Source organism: Aspergillus brunneoviolaceus (genome assembly GCF_003184695.1).
Source record: "Aspergillus brunneoviolaceus CBS 621.78 unplaced genomic scaffold BO95scaffold_3, whole genome shotgun sequence".
NCBI lineage: Eukaryota > Fungi > Ascomycota > Eurotiomycetes > Eurotiales > Aspergillaceae > Aspergillus > Aspergillus brunneoviolaceus.
In genome coordinates, this window is record NW_020290733.1 from 152,500 (window position 1) to 170,367 (window position 17,868).

The following is a 17,868-nucleotide window of genomic DNA, read 5'->3' on the forward strand; positions in this document are numbered from 1 at the left end:
GAGATTGCGCTATTGGCGTCATTATACCGCCGAACTTGCTAGTAATGCTGGCGACTGTGCTGAGCACAGACTTCCCGAGCGCACAGGCAGTGCGAAGCGTTCGTGGCATCGAATGAGGATTCGACCCTATTGGAAATATATGTGAGGCCAGGTGAGAGCTTGTCAAACCTATTATTGTGCGCATGCAGGGCGAAAACCGCAACAATGCCATCTGCTGACAATATAGCAGCTGCCAGGATACAAGGTACAGCAGGCAATATTCGCTTTGCCAAGGAAACGAAACGGCGCAAGGAAATTGATCTTCAATCCAGTATATACTGTACCAGCGAGTAGTCAAGTCCACTTGCGTCTAACAGGGCTTCAGCCATGGCATGGGGTATCGTAAATGTTGTCCGTCTGTGCGCATGAACTGTAGTGTCGTTCCTCGGATTCTCATATCGGAAGAAAGTCGAACAGATTATCACATGTTCGGAACTTTCTCAAGTACGTAGATCACTCCCATCTGTTTCTCGTACATGCATGTGATTGGGAATCTCTGCCATGCTGCTTTCTGCGATGCAGTGTTGGCCTGAGCGAGCCGCCATTTATCTTCACGTGACCGTGTCGCGTTTTCGGCGCGTTCCCGCGTCCTTCGCGGGGGCCCAGAGCTTGCCAGGTCATCCAACATCGAATTTGTCTTGCGGTCGCTGAGGAAATTGCAGTACACTTGTTCGGGTGTCAGAATCGCTGTTACGCTCTCATCATGATTCGAAGTGACTTTCTCAGGATTGACCCTAAGAGAAGGGCCAACCTCGACCATAAGAAAAAGCAGTTCGCTGCACCCACATTCAAGCAGCAAGACTATCCGCACCGTCTGAATTTCTACGACGTCCCGCCAACGGAGGAGATTACACTCGAGCAATTCGAGCAATGGGCCATTGACAGATTGAGAGGTATATCCAGATAGCCCAGGAGTCCCAACGCCATTTTCGTTACTCATATTTTCAACAGTACTGGCTGAAATCGAGGCCTGCTCTTATCGAAACAAGTCCGCGGCGGAGACAGAGACGCATCTTACACCTCTCCTGCAAAAGTACCTCCCCTTATCATCCAATACATCCTCCTCCAACGGTGCGGCCGACCAGCGACTTAAGAATGAGCGCCAAAAGGACCATTATTCACACTTCATTCTTCGTTTGGCCTTCTCCGCCACAGAAGACCTTCGTCGGCGCTTCGTGAGAGCCGAAACAATGCTCTTCAGATTCCGCTTCCAGCGTGATGACACGAGGGAAAAGCGCGCTTTCATCGAGAGTCTCAACCTTGACTGGGAGCCTGTGGAGGATGATGAAAGACAAAGATTGGCAGAGCATTTAATTGGTGCCACCCCAGGCTTACGACGTGTGGATGAAGAGGCATGGTACAAAGTGGACTGGGAGCGAGTACCCGAGCTTGTCGAGAGAAGATCTGTGTTCTTGTACAAAGGCAAGGCCTATGTACCTGGAAGAGAGCAGTTGAGCATGATTATTGCGGAGTTCACTGCCCGATTGGAACGCGCGCTTGAGGTACAAACACTGCCCTCCCTGTCAGGATCCTGCCCATCACTAACATTCTCCAGCTCACGAGTCGGGCACTACCGCGGTTGGATGAGGATGATCGTCTGACTCCAATTTTGAATCATTTGTCAAAGAACTTTGGAAGCGCCGAGTCTGTTTATTCGGATGGCGAAGGGTTTGTTGACGGTGCTGCAATCACTGCCAACAACATCGACCAGCTATCTCAACACTTCCCACTGTGCATGCGCAGTCTGCACATGAACCTACGGAAAAACAACCATCTCAAGCATTATGGCCGTCTCCAATATACCCTGTTCCTCAAGGGTATTGGATTGTCACTCGAAGAATGCATCATTTTCTGGCGCCAGTCGTTCAAGGGTTTCACGGATGACGAGTTCAACTCTCGATACAAGTACAATATCCGCCACGCTTATGGTGATGTGGGAGGCGATGTCAACCGCCGGGGTCGAGGATATCCTCCTTATTCATGCCAGAAGATTTTAGGCGACTCAAACCCTGGAGTTGGACAGACTCATGGATGCCCTTATCGCCATTACTCGGTCGACAATCTCATTGGATTGCTTCAGACCACAGGCGTCAATGACAAGGAAGTCCTCCGTGGAGTGCGAGAAGATGTCGAGAAAATGCGGTATCATATCGCTTGCAACAGAGTCTTCGAATCGACTCACAAGACCGAGATCAAAAGAGTCAAGGAAGAGGGTTCATGGAACCAAGTGGATTTGGACACCATCGTTCACCCCAACACTTACTTCAAGCGCAGTTTCTTGTTGAAGCAGACAGCCCGGGCGTCCAAGACTTCTTAAATAGCTTGCATGGGAGTCGACGACGATATGTTTTTATTGCGTTTGTCTTTTTCTTGCGAAATTTTTAGTCCATAAGGCGTCGGACCTGGTTCATTGTGTTGGGATACGGGACACATTTTTTTTCGGCACGCATTTAATGTAGATATTACACGCATAAGTCAACCTTGCAGTACACACATTCAATTGTTTGTGAAAGAAAATAAATTGTACGAAATTAGGGATTTGACCACAGCTGATTCCCAAATTATCCAGAAGGAACAAAACGTCCTTTCAAAGCCAGGTGCCCAGCAACGGGTCAGATTTATTCTTCGCTCGACGCGTAAACAACTTCACCATTGAGGTGGCTAGAAGCTGAGAAAGATGATGTCGGCGTGAAAAAAGAAAGAAATTCATAAGAAGAAAAGAAAAAATTTGGGATGTGGAGGAAGAAGAGCCGCTATTTAAAGGCCGCTAGCGTGGGGGTACGGCGGGCCGCAGAGACCGGTTGTGCTGCAACCTGGCCTTATGCCAGCACCGCCGCTTCACACAACAGTCTCCTGATCCCCCGCATAGTCATTCAGGACAGCAGCTGTTGGCGTTGCGCGCTTCGAGACTGGGTGTTTGCTATAGGAGCATCTTCTTTCATATTCAGCCTGTGGTGCTCCCAAAATTTCCACTTCTGGAATTGTTATTGTTCGAGGAGATCTCCCCTCACTCTTCCCCATTAACGGAGCCCCGTTTACCACGCCGCCAACATGGACTACGAAGCGTTGAAGGACCAATGGAGCGACGTTGAGGATCGCGACGGCATCAGATTGAGCTGGAACACATTTCCAAGCTCTCGCATGGTTGGCATTATGGTATCGATAAATTATACACGTCAGTCACTAACTCAGTCCATCATAGGAAGCATCCCGACTTGTTGTCCCCATTGGTGCTGTCTACACACCCCTTAAGGAGAAGCCGGACTCTCCATTGCTACAATATGAGCCAGTGACCTGCAAAGCGCCCTGTCGGGCCGTTTTGAACCCTTATGCGTACGCTAGACGGTTGTTTTCGAAATGAAGTAAAGCTCTCACTGACATCATCTAGCAATGTTGACGTTCGTGCCCGCATCTGGATCTGCCCTTTCTGTCTCATGCGCAACCCTCTGCCCCCTCACTACAAGGATATCACCGAGAGCACAATACCCCCGGAACTTCATCCCATGAGCACGACGATCGAGTATCAACTGGCACGCCCTGCTCCCGCCCCTCCTATCTTCGTCTATGTTGTCGATACCTGCCAGGATGAAGACAGCCTGAAGGCTGTCAAGGACTCGTTGATCATGAGTCTGTCGCTGTTGCCAGCCAACGCCTTGGTCGGTCTGATCACATTCGGCACCATGGTAGGGACAACTCTCGATTCGGTCACGGTAGAATGGAATGTTAATTCGAGATACAGGCTCAAGTACATGAGCTTGGCTACACCGAATGTGCCAAGTCTTATGTGTTCCGCGGCAGTAAAGAGTATGCTGCAAAGCAGGTCCAGGAGATGCTTGGTCTTGCATCTGGAGTGCGGCCGAACATGCCCCAGCAGCCCGCCCGCCCTCCTCTGGGACCTGCGGCACGATTCCTTCTCCCCGTTCAGCAGGCGGAATTCCAGATCACGAATGTGCTCGAGCAGCTACAGCGCGATCCTTGGCCTGTTGCGAATGACAAGCGTCCTCTCAGATGTACTGGTGTTGCGCTTAGCGTTGCCGTTGGTTTGCTCGAGACCTCTTTCCAAAACGCGGGTGGACGCATCATGATCTTCACCAGTGGTCCGGCCACTGAGGGCCCGGGTCATGTCGTCGGCCCTGAGCTGAAGGAGCCTATCCGCTCTCACCACGATATTGATAGAGACAACATCAAGTACTACAAGAAAGCTGTCAAGGTAGGTTCTGATGTGGTCATGAAGTGCTCTCATACTATACTAACGGATGCACATAGTTCTACGACAGCATGGCCAAGCGTGCCGCTAACAACGGACACATTGTTGACCTGTTTGCTGGGTGTCTTGACCAGGTCGGCATGCTGGAGATGAAGAATCTCGCCAACTACACTGGTGGCCATATGCTTCTCACGGATAGCTTCACATCCTCCCAGTTCAAGCAATCATTCGTCAGAATCTTCGACAAGGACGCCAACGATAACCTGCTCATGGGCTTCAACGCATCCCTGGAAGTACTCACCACTAAGGAACTGAAGGTCACCGGACTCATTGGACACGCGGTCTCTTTGAACAAGAAATCGAGCTCGGTTGGTGAAACGGAGTGCGGCATTGGTAACACTTGCGCCTGGAAGATGTGTGGAATCGACCCCTCCTCGAGTTACGGCGTCTACTTTGAAATCGCGAACCAAGGCGGTCCGGCAGCAGTCCAGCCAGGCCCACAAAGAGGAATGATGCAATTCCTGACATACTACCAGCATTCGTCTGGCCACTATCACCTTCGAGTTACGACCGTTGCACGGAATCTCAGTGGTCCGGCTGGTGACCCCACACTCGCACAGTCTTTCGACCAGGAGGCCGCTGCTGTATTGATGGCGCGAATTGCGGTCTTCAAGGCTGAGGTTGATGATGGACCGGATGTGCTCAGATGGGTTGATCGTATGCTTATCCGGCTTTGCTCTCGCTTTGCCGACTACCGAAAGGATGACCCTACCTCCTTCCGATTGGAGAAGAACTTCACTCTCTATCCTCAATTTATGTTCCACTTGCGCCGAAGCCAGTTCTTGCAGGTGTTCAACAACTCGCCTGATGAGACTGCCTTCTATAGACACGTCCTCAACCACGAGGATGTCGGCGATTCTCTTGTCATGATTCAGCCCACGCTCGATTCGTATTCTCTCGAGCACGAAGGAAGCCAGCCGGTCCTTCTGGACTCTGCTTCCATCCAGCCTTCCCACATCCTACTGCTGGATACCTTCTTCCACATCCTAATTTTCCACGGAGAGACTATCGCAGAATGGAGAAAGGCCGGCTACCAGGATCAGGAGGGTTACGAAAACCTCAAGGCTCTCCTCGAGCAGCCAAAGGAAGATGCAAGGGTTCGTGAACATCCATCGTTACACATTCTCCGCTTCTCTGCTAACTGTTTGCAAATCACAGGAGCTGATCTCGGACCGTTTTCCCCTGCCTCGTTTCATTGTCTGCGATGCTGGCGGTTCCCAGGCGCGTTTCCTGCTGTCCAAGCTGAACCCTTCCACGACGCACACGACAGGAGGATATGGCGGGGGTGTCACGTCGCAAACGATTTTCACCGACGATGTCTCGTTGCAGACTTTCATGGACCACCTGATGAAGTAAGTCCGCAACATATGTCTGATTCGCAGTCAATCATTTCTAACCTAATCCACCAGGCTTGCTGTTTCCGGAACCAGCTAGATCTGACAAGAAATGGCCATACCAAGAGCAAGGGAAGGTTTACGTTGGTCGTCGGGTCGTTTGTATCTTTAGCGGTTTTTCCTATTTTTGTCTGTTACCCTGGAATATATCAGCTGCCTAAATTAGATGCATTGAACACAAGCAAAGCCCAGTAAGATTGTCACTCAGTAAGGTAGTATACGGCATCATTTCCCACCTGTCATACGAGGCACGCGCGGCTCTTCGTCATAATCACGTGACATTGTCGGGCTGAGCCCTATTACGCCAAGCCGATTCGGGCGGCTCGCTTAGTGGAGGTGCGGACGGCAGCTAAATATCCTTCACTTTCAGATAACAGCTTCCTTTCTTTCCTTGTACCATCCACCCCGACAACTCCCAAGGACGATCGACCACCTTTCGCACTCGCCATGCGTAAGTATCATCTCCTTGGTGTCAAAATGGCGGACTGAACTGACATTAAACCCATTGGGCAGCTCCCAAGTTCGACCCCAATGAGGTGAAGATCATGTAAGTTGCGCACTGCGAATTTTTTTTCTCGCGACAATCCCCGCCATTCGCAATGCTTACGAATATATTAGTCACCTGAGAGTGACTGGTGGTGAGGTCGGAGCCCAGTCTGCTCTGGCTCCCAAGATCGGTCCCCTCGGTCTGTCTCCCAAGAAGATTGGTGAAGATATCGCCAAGAACACCGGTGATTGGGTATGGAACCACCGCGCGCACGCTTGCTCCCGCGATCAGAAGATCAGTCGCTAATATCGATTCTTTGGATTTTATAGAAGGGTCTGCGTGTCACCGTCAGACTCACCATCCAGAACCGTCAGGCCGCCGTCTCCGTTGTGCCTTCCGCCTCTTCCCTTGTCATCAAGGCCCTCAAGGAGCCCCCGCGTGACCGCAAGAAGGAGAAGAACATCAAGCACAACAAGTCCGTCTCTCTCGATGAGATCGTCGAGATTGCCCGCCAGATGCGCAACCGCTCTCTGGCTAAGGAGCTCAAGGGTACCGTCCTTGAGATCCTCGGTACCGCCTTCTCCGTCGGTTGCCAGGTCGATGGCCGCAGCCCCAAGGATGTCTCTGACGACATCAAGGCTGGCGAGATTGACGGTACGTTCTACCGAGCCCCCATCGACATCGCTCGCAGCATACTAATAAACTTATAGTCCCCTCCGAGTAAATGATCAATCATGTATCATGGCGGTCGCGATGATGTATCGACATGCTAGTTACTTAATATGATCGTTTGTTCTCACGAACAAAACCAAAATACCCTTACGAGTCATGACTAGAATTCCCACTGTTGTTTTCGCATTCGGCAAAAAATGATAAGTGTTTTCTCGCTGGACATCCCGTTCAATGATTCTTCCTGGTACCTTCCCCAAAAACCCTCCTGATTGCTTTTCACGGTCTACTTGCTGCCCTCCATGTGCGAGCCGGATCCTGTCAAGACAACAACACTTTCTTTATCCATCCTTTGGATCCTCTGCAACACTCTGGCCCTTACCGTCTCTTCCCGCCTTCGGGCCTGGATTTGACTTGTTACCAAACGTGGTATAGGCTTATTTTACGCAGAGGAGATCAAAACTCCTGACCCGTTACTCACCGCTGCATTCTTGAAGGGAGCTCAGCTTCTGACAGTGGATGTGGTGGTCCATATTACGGTCAACATTTCGTAACACGTAATTCAGATACTCTTATCAAATTCACTACAAATTTCAATTACAATCTTGCCTGCAATGAACTTCTTCCATTCTTCAACCTCGTATTTCCATAGCCTGCCGCGTAATATCTTCAACCCTTCAATCTGGAATGTCGCCTGGCATGCGGGCAGATCCGTACTAAGTGGCAGCCACAAGCAGGCGTCACGGCGAATAGACTGGAAATAGCAAATGTGGAAAAACGCCATGAGCAGCAAAAGAGAAAAAAAAAATACATTAGGATTCCGCAAGGCGCCGGACAACACCGAAGAATCCCACGCTCTCCACCCGCCTGGGGGCGCCATGGCCCATGGCCCATGGCAGTTGGTCCCTGATACGCGCCCGCATGCAGGTGCCCCTTTGCAACCCTAGTTCAAGTCACCACAGTGCACACTGGCACCGCTCTCCTGGTCCAGTGGCAGCACCAGGTTGACAGCCCATCAGAATGCTAAGCACATTGTTTTGTGATGACAAGTTCGGGGCTGCTTCACAAGTCATTTTTCTTTTCTGTGACGCAGCATTTCAAATCTCCCATACGCACAAGCTGAGTCAGCCATGATGATCCAGTTAGTTAGTTCGCTATGTGAACCAACTACAAATGAAGATCCCTGACCAGTCTTGTTTTACAACCTCTAATCTGAACCCTCATGACTACCTACACATCATGGTTCTTACCAGGATTTTTGTTTCTGGGTGTGTGAGAGCGGGAGGATCCTCCACCAGTTGGCCGCAGATCAACATGAGGGATCCAACGAGGAAAAACCTATCTGAGAGAGCAAGCAGGAAAAGAAAAAAAAGAAAAAAAAGATAAAAAGACCTGACAGGTGCAGAATGCATGCGTAAATTGTGCATCCTTAAGGCGAGAAAGCCCTGACGACTGACACCCTCTCTCCCCAGTTTACAGTAGTCGCCGCCGGCTTTGCCTGCCTGCCTGCCTGCCTGGCAAGTGATGAGTCTAAGCCCGTAGTTAAACTCAGTTTGCCGATCCGCAACACCCTCTCCAGACCCCCGCGGCTCGTGACATGGCCGCGTCGGTGATCGAGCTCAGGGTCCTACTTTTTTTTTTTTTCTTCTTTTCTGGTTGACTCGAGGAATGGATGATTTTTGGATGCGGTTTGGCGTGCGGCCCCATGTCCGCTTGGTCTGGGCCGAGATACTATCGATAGTTCGATATACTAGTCTCTCGCATGGTATTGAGGTGGGTGAATGGAGGGGCGGGGGGGGGGAATGGATGGCGGGGGGGTCAGCAACCGTAAACGAGACAACAAAAACAACAACGAAGAGAAGAGAATTATAATCATAAATGCCAGACAGGCAACAAGAATCCATAACTGTGCGTATTTTCCCTACGTACTAGCGGCATCAATGATGATTAGGTGGCCTCTTTTTCTCTCTAAGACCATCGTCGTACATAGCTACCTGTTGTGCTATGCGAAGCGAAACTGGCTGATTTCCGCCACTGCGACTGGACAGAACGGGCAGACGCTGGCTTCATTTGAACCAAGGTAGATGGAGCGGAGGGCTGATGTTGATTTCATTTGATGTGGACTGAGCGAGGTGTTGGGACGAACTATGTCAGAACAAAGCTGGGCTCTGAACGTGTGTGAGGTGCTTGTGTTGCCTTGTTTATACTATATGTTTGTGGTCAGGACTGGAGCGCTTCAATATATGTTTTTATTTCGGCAGACGAAAGGGATCGACTACTCCACGCCGGTAGTTGGGGAAAAATCAAAAGCAGCCTATCGAATGAATGAAACGACCGGAAGGAGATTGAGGCCAAGTTGTCAGGTACCAATCAGCCTATCTCACCTGATCACAGGTGGCATGCGTGTATTGCTTTTCAGCCTCGCGCATTGGGGCTGCAGAAATGATGCGAGTAACAACAGCAAACGATGGCCTTACATTTTCCGGCCCTCGCATTCGTGCAGCCACCACTGATCGCTAGTCTCCGTTTTCTATCATTCTCACTTCCTGCCTAGCTTACTACTCAGTAGTTGTGAGTAGCACAGGACAGACGGACTACATGATGCAGGATTTCCGGCCCCTATCATCGGGATCTTTGAAAGATCTCGAGATCCAACTTTCCGTTCTTTATTGGAAACATCCCCCACGATCGCGAAATCCGAATGGATACAGATGCAAACAATCTATGGGTCCATCTGTTTATATTTTCCCCTCTCAACTTACATACCATGCGAGAGAAAAAGAAACTTGTCAACCCTCTCTCCAAGGCCAGCGTGCAGCTGCCGCTAGAAGGATGGACATGGGACTCCACTCCAACCAAACCCACACCCACAAAAGTGCCAGATCGCTCCGAGACCCAACCCACCAAACAAACCATCGTAACTGCCAGGCAGTCCCCAAAAGCCAGGCAGGTCCCCCAAGGCTTGATCGCTGCGGGCGCCAACTAGGACCGGGGGATACCATAAAAAGAGAGAGGAAAGAGAGGGGAGGTCGGGAGGGTTTCCTAGCATCCATGGCTGATTAGTGCTGGACCACTGACGTTGGACAGACCTGGATTGCTCCTGCGCCCAAGTGGCTAGCGCCAGACCATCCTGGCCGTTGGATCGTAACTCTAGGTGGGTCGGGAAAAGTGAAGGTGGGGGGAGGAAGAGGAGAGGGGATTGATGTTCGTGTTTCTTTGGTTGCGATCCGCTCTCTGCTCTCCGTGTGGGTGGTGGAGGGTTGTACTCTGGAGTATGTGTGATTGAGTGACGGAATATGCCTCGGGACGGAAGCGGTAGGAAGGGAAGGAAGAGAAACGGAATAGGAGATTAGGATGATGCTATAAATGCTGGCGGTGCAGCAATCCGTAAACTCCGGACTCCGTCAATATCTACTCATGTAATTGACAGAGACGAGAGGGCGAATTATCAGTGATTCAGTATCAAAGAGACCGGATGTGGAGTAGAGGAGAGGAGAGGAGGGGAAGAGGGTAGAGGGATGAGGAAAGAGAGGGCAGGAGCGATGCCATCCATGGAAACCAGAGCTATGAGTTAGTGATCTACTTGAATTACTCATCCAGGCGGGAGGAATTTACCTTCGCTATTATTATTGCTCCTGCGTACTGCACTACACCACGCACAGTGAATTTACTACATACTACATACTGCTGCTGCCGCCTCTTACTTGGTTAATCAATTCAAATTCTGAGTGAGTCCCCGCTTCAGTCCGTATATACTGACACTGATATTTGCATCTCTTCCCTCGGCAGCAACGTTTGAACACCGTCTCATCTCAGCCACCACCGACTCATCTTCATCCTGGACGCCTCAAATACTCTACTCAAACCCACCAGGTTCCAGCCCCAGTGGTCATTGGCTCCACTCCCACTGGCCCATTCGCGCTTTTCTCCCCCACTCTCAAAAAAAGGAACCTGGAACCATTTGGTGGCTGCCGCCGTCCACGGCTTGCGTTTGAGATGCTCCGCTCCGTCATGAATGGTGACTGACTCTTTGTCTGCTACAGAGAGTGGATTACAGACTTAAGGCCCAAGTCCAGCTAAGACCCACCCAATGGTCCGCCCACTGGAGCTTTAAATCCCATATTTCATTATTATTATCCTTCTTGCGTCTTGCTACTGCTGCTGCTACTGCTGCTGCTCCTCCTGCTTCTCCTCCTGCTTCTCCATCCAAGATCCAAAGGCTTCCTTTATGCTCGGTCGTCTTCGAATGTGGTCCCGGTCAAGCAAAATAGTCCTAGTCGAAGAGAAAGGCAGATATTAAAAATCTCTAATACGAGTACAAAGAACATTTTTCTACTGGCTGACTCCGGAGCGATTTCTGACACATTTTTTTTTCCCTTTCGAATTTCCACCCGGAATTCTCTCATTCTTACACTTTTCTCCTCCTGTCTCAAATCTTGTCTTCCTCTCCGCCCGCCGTTGGGATCAGCTCCGCTTCCACAGCCTTGCGGTGCCTGGATTCCGGTGCCCTTTCTCATTGTATGCTCCGTACTGTACTAATCAGTTCGACTATCAGTGAAGGCTGGAAGTTGCCTGTTGATTGGCATTGACTACGGAAGATTGTCATCAGCTAGTGGTGCCATGTTCAACCTTTTTACAACACTATCGCTTCCCTGATTCGGATTTTGCCGGCCTTCTTAATGTGATTCGTTCCTCCATCCTCTATTTCGATTGCCGTATTCATTGATTGATTGATTCTCTCCCCTCGTTATTCTTGATTAGTATTTTTTCCCCCCCTGATTAATCTTCTTTTTTTTTATTATTTCTTTCATTATTATTATTATTATTCTCACTATTATCATCATTGTTGTTATTATCATTCTGATTATTCCTTTTTTCAACACCCCGACCTTTCTTACCAACTAACGACAACCACCACAATTCATCTCACTCGACTGCCGACCGGTTCGCTCGTTCATCATCTCTCTCCTCTCCGCGCATTTACCCTTGTCGCACCTTTCCCTTCCTTTCCTTCCCTACGCCATCACCCTTGACTCCATCCGGGTACAACATTTCTGCCAAGTGCAGAATTGACTGCTGGTTGATCGCGCCGTGCGGACACCTGCGTCAGTGTGGGCGCTCGACCAGGCTGACTAGGGTTGTGACTTTCAATCCCTTCCCTCCCTTGCATCGCTTCTTCATCCACCAAGACTGTTCGGCAGCAAATAGCGTCTTCCGAGCGGATCGCCTGCGTGTCTTTTCTATCTTCTGGAATCCTGCGCCTTCGTGGATGGTATCTTCGTCCCAGATTCGGCTTCTATCCAGTCATCTCCCCTTCTCTACTTTCTTGGTGCCGGCTGCCGTACGTTCGACCTCCAGACCAGCATACCGTTCAACAGCGTTCATGTCGAGCCCAGAGACAAGCGGTGGGGGGCTTCGCTGAAGTGTCAAGTGAGCCGGCTCATGTCCAGGATGAGGTGTAGGAAACGCTTCAAGGCGGATGCTTGTTAAATCTCCAGCGAGAGATTGATTGTCGACAATACTGACTGCTCTCCATCTATCGGAGCCGCTCTCCGCCCAGGCTTCCCCTCTCACGCCGCTTCACATAGCGATTTATTGTTTCTTTTTTTCTTTCTGCGACCTATCTCTTGCATCCGGTCTCTCTGTCCTCTTCCTTCCCTCTTTATCTTGCCTAACAAGCAGAAACATTTATCGACCACGGGGGACGACGAGCGGTGCCATCGCCATCCGCGGTCAAGATGTTACCCTCAGTAGCGCCATTTCCGCCCGTCCAACCGCATCACCATCTGCACTATCGTCATGGACCCGACAGCTTGAATGAACCTTACGACCTTAACGCCTCCTTCTCCGCTACCCTTCCCCACCAGGACATTAGCAAGAATTCATTTCAATCATTACCCCGAACCCGGCTGCAATATCCACATCCGATTCAACGTCTCAGTGTTACAGACGCTACGCGCCCGTTAACCCATACGAATAGTGCGGGCGAGCATGCGTTACGGAGGAAGACACCGAACGGGACGCTGGCGGCTGGATATGATGGGACCCCCGGAGATACCACCATTCAGCCCCCAGCGAGCAAGCATATTCTAGTGTCGCCTTTGGAGCCCAGTCATATGATTCCTCAACAGACTGGATTTGCGTTGGATACATGGCAGCAGCCCAGGCTGGATCGCGTCTCATCCGGAAAGCAGCTCAACTTTCCACCCGTATACAAAAATGAAGCGACGCGGGGAAACGCAGCTCCCGGGGAGATGGGCCAAGGGATTCATGGAGCAAGCTGGGTTCGTTCGTTGAACTACGTGCCTGGAATTGATTCAGTGCTGAACCAGACCTTGCCGATGCAACCCTCACAACAGCGGTTCTACTGGCACAATGGTGCCTATATTCCCACGGTGCTCCCCGCAACCTTGCAGCCGTGCGTTGGTCCCACCGCTTCAGCAGGAACCGGTCCGTATGGACCGTACTGGCCCGACGGGGCTTACATTCCCTATCGCCCAGCAGCGTTTCGTGATACTCGTTTTCATACCCCAAGTCCGTTTCTGAAGGCCGTCAATCCTTCTAGTCTACAATTCCTCGATGCTGTTCAACCGCCATTGAACCGACCAGGGTTATCAGCAGCTAGCCATCCTGACTCGACTCTAGCTTGGAACTCTACCCCGACGGGGATGCTCAATGCTGAGTTGCCCGTGCAGAATAATTTTCCTCGACGCCACTCGGAACAGAAGATTTTGGATACCTCGCAGCACCAATTGGTGCTCCCGTTCCATACCCGCCAACCAACCTCGAGCTGTGGTTTTCCGTCGCTACTGACTCACGATAAATCGTCATGGCCGAGTTCTGCAGGCAGTCAGGGACCTCAGAACATGGACCCTGTGGGTAACTCACGTGCAGCGAACGCAGAGTTCAAAGAGAAGGTGTTGACATGGGCCCATGGGGTCTATGTGGATCTTCTCGCATCTATACACCAGGCCCGGCGAAACAGCATTTCCAATTCTGCCACTGAGGGCCCGAGTCAACGGCTCCTGAAGCCGAGCATATACCCTAAACCTCCTCGGCAGCCCGGACTTGACTTCTCAAGCGCCGCTTGTAGTGACCTTTCTCGCCACAACAGCTTTCCACCTGCCCATTTCGATTATCATGCGTCGAGACCTGACGTTCAGATGCTCGATCGAGTCCGCCACACCAGTCGATTTTCTGCTACCTCTTCTGCCTCTCGTTTTGGTGCGCCGTCCCTCAATGAGGGCTCTACGACTGCCAATGCTGTATCGTCTCTCGAGATGCTATCGCATCTCTGTATGGAAAGTGGTTGGGAATGGATCGATGGCATGCTTCTCGGAGGTTGCCTGGCTTATGGTCTCGGTGACTATAATAAGGCTACACGGTGGTATTCGCGGATCATCGCCCGAGATTCTACGTGAGTATCCTTCATGACAGCTGACAATTAGACCTCTAACAATAGATCAGACACGTGGAGGCGATCTCCAACCTCGCCGCTACGCTTCTAGCGCTTGATCGCCGGGATGAAGCTTTGCAACATTGGTTTCGCGCTGTGAAACTGCGCCCAAGCTATTTTGAAGCCGTGGAGCATTTGATTGGCCTTTTGTGCAGCAGCCAACGGGGCAAGGAGGCAGTAAACATTATCGAATTTGTGCAGAACTCTCTACGTTCTTCTCCTGGTGGAGAATGTTTCAAAGCGGACGAGCATGCGAGCGAAACGGAAAGCGATGCTGAAAGCAGAGCTTCCAGCGCGTCAGATTTGGGCTCGTACGAGAAAGCCACATTCGATTATGACGATGATTTTAGTCGATCTGTATCCACGATCCATGGTCCAGCTGACGCAAAAACCGCCGGGTTCGGCTCGAGTGGATACTCTATACCCGGCTGCGACAATGGACGGATATTGGCTCTTGTCCACGCCAAAGGAAACATGCTTTATGCATTGGGGGACAACGCGGGAGCTGCGGCAGCGTTCGAGGATGCAATTTTAATTGCGGCCGGAAGAAGACGCCATGGGATTCAGAATCTTATCAAGCAGATATTTTCGGCCTTTATGCACAATGGCAATCGTGGCCAACCCGCCGGAGAACCTCATGAGCCCCAGGAAAGTATTCTTCTGTATCCCGATCAAGCGCTCCAGACCTCAAAGTTGGTGTTTGCTCCGTGTGGAACTCCTCCGGGCATCAAATTCGTGGCGGAAGGTCTGGCGAGGAAGGCGGCTATCTCTACGACGAGCAACTCATTACTCTCCCTCGCCAAAATTTACCAAGACGGCATGTCCAACATCTCGACCTCAGGGGTCCCGAAAGCTGCCCCCGGCGTTCGGGACATTCTGGCGCTCTACTACCTTTCCCTGTCTCTTCAACCCAGTCCGTCGACTGCGAACAATGTGGGGATTCTACTGGCAGGGATTCACAACAAAGTCCCGAAAAAGGGGCTTCCACGGTCCAACGGGGAAATGCAACATCCCGAGATTCCTGGCGTTGTTCCCGGGACAGGAATATCGTTGGCCTTGGCGTACTACAATTATGGACTGCACCTGGATTCGCGGCATGCGCACCTCTACACAAACCTCGGAAGTCTACTGAAGGATATAGGTCAGCTACAAGCGGCGATTCGGATGTACGAACAGGCGGTTCAGTGCGACGGTAATTTTGATATTGCTCTGGCTAATCTGGCTAATGCAGTCAAGGATGCTGGACGCGTCAATGACGCTATCGTCTACTACAAGCGGGCTGTCAAGGTGAATCCGGAATTTGCGGAAGCTGTGTGTGGCCTCGCCAACGCCCTCAACTCTGTCTGCAACTGGGTTGGTCGTGGTGGTGTAGGCAACGGCATCGGTTTTAGAGACCGGTGGCATGTCGATGAGCAAGGAATGCTTCGAGACGCATATAGCACTGAGACCGGCGCAGGCTGGATCAAACGGGTGGTCGACATCGTCGACCGACAACTTCGAGAAGGAGAGTCATGGGGTCAGGGCTTGCTGACCCCGAATGCAGCCCAACAACTATGCGCCCAGCTGGTACCCGCAATGAAGATCCGCAATCAGGCAGCGTCTAGCTCACTGGCGGCTATTCTTCAGTCCTGGGCTGGTCAACGATGGGAGGGCGCACGGGTGGTACGACTCGTGGAGCGCGCCATTAGGTCTATCACTTGGCAATGGTACCAGGATCGCTACGTGTATGGCAAAGAATACCCCTTATCCAAATATCGGCGGCCGCAGTTGCCTTCCGGGCTGACGGCGCCGAATGCGCCCACCGTGCTGCCTTTCCACACCTTTACCTGCCCGCTCTCAGCAAAGCAGATTCGGCAGATTTCGCAGCGGAACGGTCTCCGCATATCTTGTTCGACGTTGCGCTCGCCTTGGCTTCCAGCCACCGTCTACCCACCCCCTCCGCCCCCGAACCCCTATTTGAAAGTCGGATATGTGTCATCTGATTTTAACAATCACCCTCTTGCGCATTTGATGCAGTCTGTCTTTGGTCTACATAATCCATCACGTGTCAAGGCCTACTGCTACGCCACCACGGCTAGTGACCGGTCGGTCCATCGGCAGCAGATTGAGAAAGAGGCCCCAGTGTTCTACGATGCGAGTGGGTGGCCTGTCGACGTGCTCGTGAAGCAGATCGTTGAAGATGGTATCCATATTCTGATCAACCTGAACGGCTACACTCGCGGCGCCCGGAACGAAGTGTTTGCTGCCAGACCGGCCCCCATTCATATGTCATTCATGGGATTCGCAGGTACGCTGGGAGCTGAGTGGTGCGATTATATCTTGGCAGACGAAATCTCGATACCACCTGAGACATTAGCGCCGGGTCGCCGCAATGTGCGCATCGAGGACCGACTACTGGAGGAAGACCATGGCGAGGACCTCGAAGACTGGGTTTACGGGGAAAAGCTGGTCTATACACGGGACACCTTTTTCTGCTGTGATCACAGGCAAAGTGCGCCCGATGCGCAAGACCCCCAAATCGCATGGGAACAGGAGCAAAGTCGAAGATGGCGGATGCGCAAGGAGTTGTTCCCCAATCTCAGCGATGACACTATCATCCTTGGCAACTTCAACCAGCTTTATAAGGTAGGTTTTCTTTTCAGAGCCTTTGACTTTACGCCCGCTAACGAGGTTTAGATTGAACCCACAACCTTCCGCACCTGGCTGCGCATCCTCGCTCACGTTCCCAACGCTGTTCTCTGGCTCCTTCGTTTTCCCGACCTTGGCGAACGCAATCTCAAGGAAACGGCGATCGCATGGGCGGGCGAGGAGACCGCCTCCCGAATTATCTTCACCGATGTCGCCCCGAAGAACATGCATATCGCCCGTGCTAGAGTCTTGGACCTGTTTTTGGATACCCCGGAATGTAACGCCCACACCACGGCAACGGACGTCCTTTGGAGCGGTACCCCGCTCTTAACTCTCCCTCGTTATAAATACAAGATGTGCTCCCGCATGGCCAGCAGTATCCTCAGCAGCGCTCTTCCAGACACCGACGCCGGCCGCGCCGCTCGGGAGGAGCTAATCGCTACCTCGGACGAGGACTATGAGAACAAGGCCATCCGCCTATGCCTCGGCTTGAACGCCCGCCGTGCTGCTTCTGCCAAGACATCGCCGACAGGTCGACTCTCCGAGATACGGAAGATGCTATTCCAGGAACGCTGGAAAGGCCGACTGTTCGATACGGCGCGATGGGTGCGGGACCTCGAAGACGCGTATGACCGCGTCTGGCAGCGATGGGTGACCGGCGAAGAGGGCGATATATGGTTATGATCTAACCGTCTGTGTGTGCAATATACCAAGCTGTGCAACCCCTCTCTTTCTTCCTGAATATACCCCTTCGAGCGATTTCGTTTTTGTTCTTGTCTTCTATTGGCTACATGGTCCATTCCAGGGACTTTCATTTTGCGTTAATCTGTCGTCTTGGACTGGAGATATAATTCCGTCATTGGCCTGATCTAATGATAACTGTACTGGGGTTGATGTGTTTTGCAGAGACGGTTCGAGATGTAGGTTT

The 17,868-nt window shown here is 51.5% G+C and overlaps 4 protein-coding genes across 4 annotated transcripts; all 4 read left to right on the forward strand.

The window, feature by feature from the left end:
- Positions 1–676: 676 nt before the first annotated feature.
- BO95DRAFT_378920 (DNA primase subunit PRI2) lies at positions 677–2,746 on the forward strand. The gene is made up of 3 exons (XM_025583305.1): positions 677–932; positions 991–1,541; positions 1,595–2,746. The coding sequence occupies exons 1-3, from the start codon at positions 743–745 to the stop codon at positions 2,354–2,356; spliced, it is 1,503 nt and encodes a 500-aa protein (XP_025447303.1). The 5' UTR covers positions 677–742; the 3' UTR covers positions 2,357–2,746.
- A 344-nt stretch (positions 2,747–3,090) lies between these two features.
- Positions 3,091–6,911, forward strand: sec23 (GTPase-activating protein SEC23; the record flags this gene model as incomplete). Its single annotated transcript, XM_025588587.1, has 11 exons — positions 3,091–3,183; positions 3,242–3,372; positions 3,428–3,722; positions 3,779–4,249; positions 4,306–5,403; positions 5,465–5,658; positions 6,078–6,151; positions 6,214–6,247; positions 6,319–6,439; positions 6,517–6,841; positions 6,898–6,911. 11 exons carry the CDS (start codon positions 3,091–3,093, stop codon positions 6,909–6,911), a joined length of 2,850 nt encoding a protein of 949 aa, XP_025447304.1.
- A 2,392-nt stretch (positions 6,912–9,303) lies between these two features.
- Positions 9,304–10,090, forward strand: BO95DRAFT_113393 (uncharacterized protein). Its single transcript, XM_025580390.1, has one exon. The coding sequence runs from the start codon at positions 9,455–9,457 to the stop codon at positions 9,917–9,919; it is 465 nt and encodes a 154-aa protein (XP_025447305.1). The 5' UTR covers positions 9,304–9,454; the 3' UTR covers positions 9,920–10,090.
- A 2,504-nt stretch (positions 10,091–12,594) lies between these two features.
- Positions 12,595–17,624, forward strand: BO95DRAFT_351354 (UDP-N-acetylglucosaminyltransferase; the record flags this gene model as incomplete). The annotated part of the gene is made up of 3 exons (XM_025582079.1): positions 12,595–14,273; positions 14,324–16,937; positions 16,989–17,624. The coding sequence occupies 3 exons, from the start codon at positions 12,595–12,597 to the stop codon at positions 17,622–17,624; spliced, it is 4,929 nt and encodes a 1,642-aa protein (XP_025447306.1).
- Between the last annotated feature and the right edge of the window lie 244 nt (positions 17,625–17,868).

Bases quoted from the DNA above. Each gene is read 5' to 3' on its own strand.
- BO95DRAFT_378920 (XM_025583305.1), top strand. From the start codon at position 743: ATGATTCGAAGTGACTTTCTCAGGATTGACCCTAAGAGAAGGGCCAAC. The intron at 933-990 runs GTATATCCAGAT...TATTTTCAACAG, and splicing joins GGCCATTGACAGATTGAGAG to TACTGGCTGAAATCGAGGCC. The intron at 1,542-1,594 runs GTACAAACACTG...AACATTCTCCAG, and splicing joins GATTGGAACGCGCGCTTGAG to CTCACGAGTCGGGCACTACC.
- BO95DRAFT_113393 (XM_025580390.1), top strand. From the start codon at position 9,455: ATGATGCAGGATTTCCGGCCCCTATCATCGGGATCTTTGAAAGATCTC.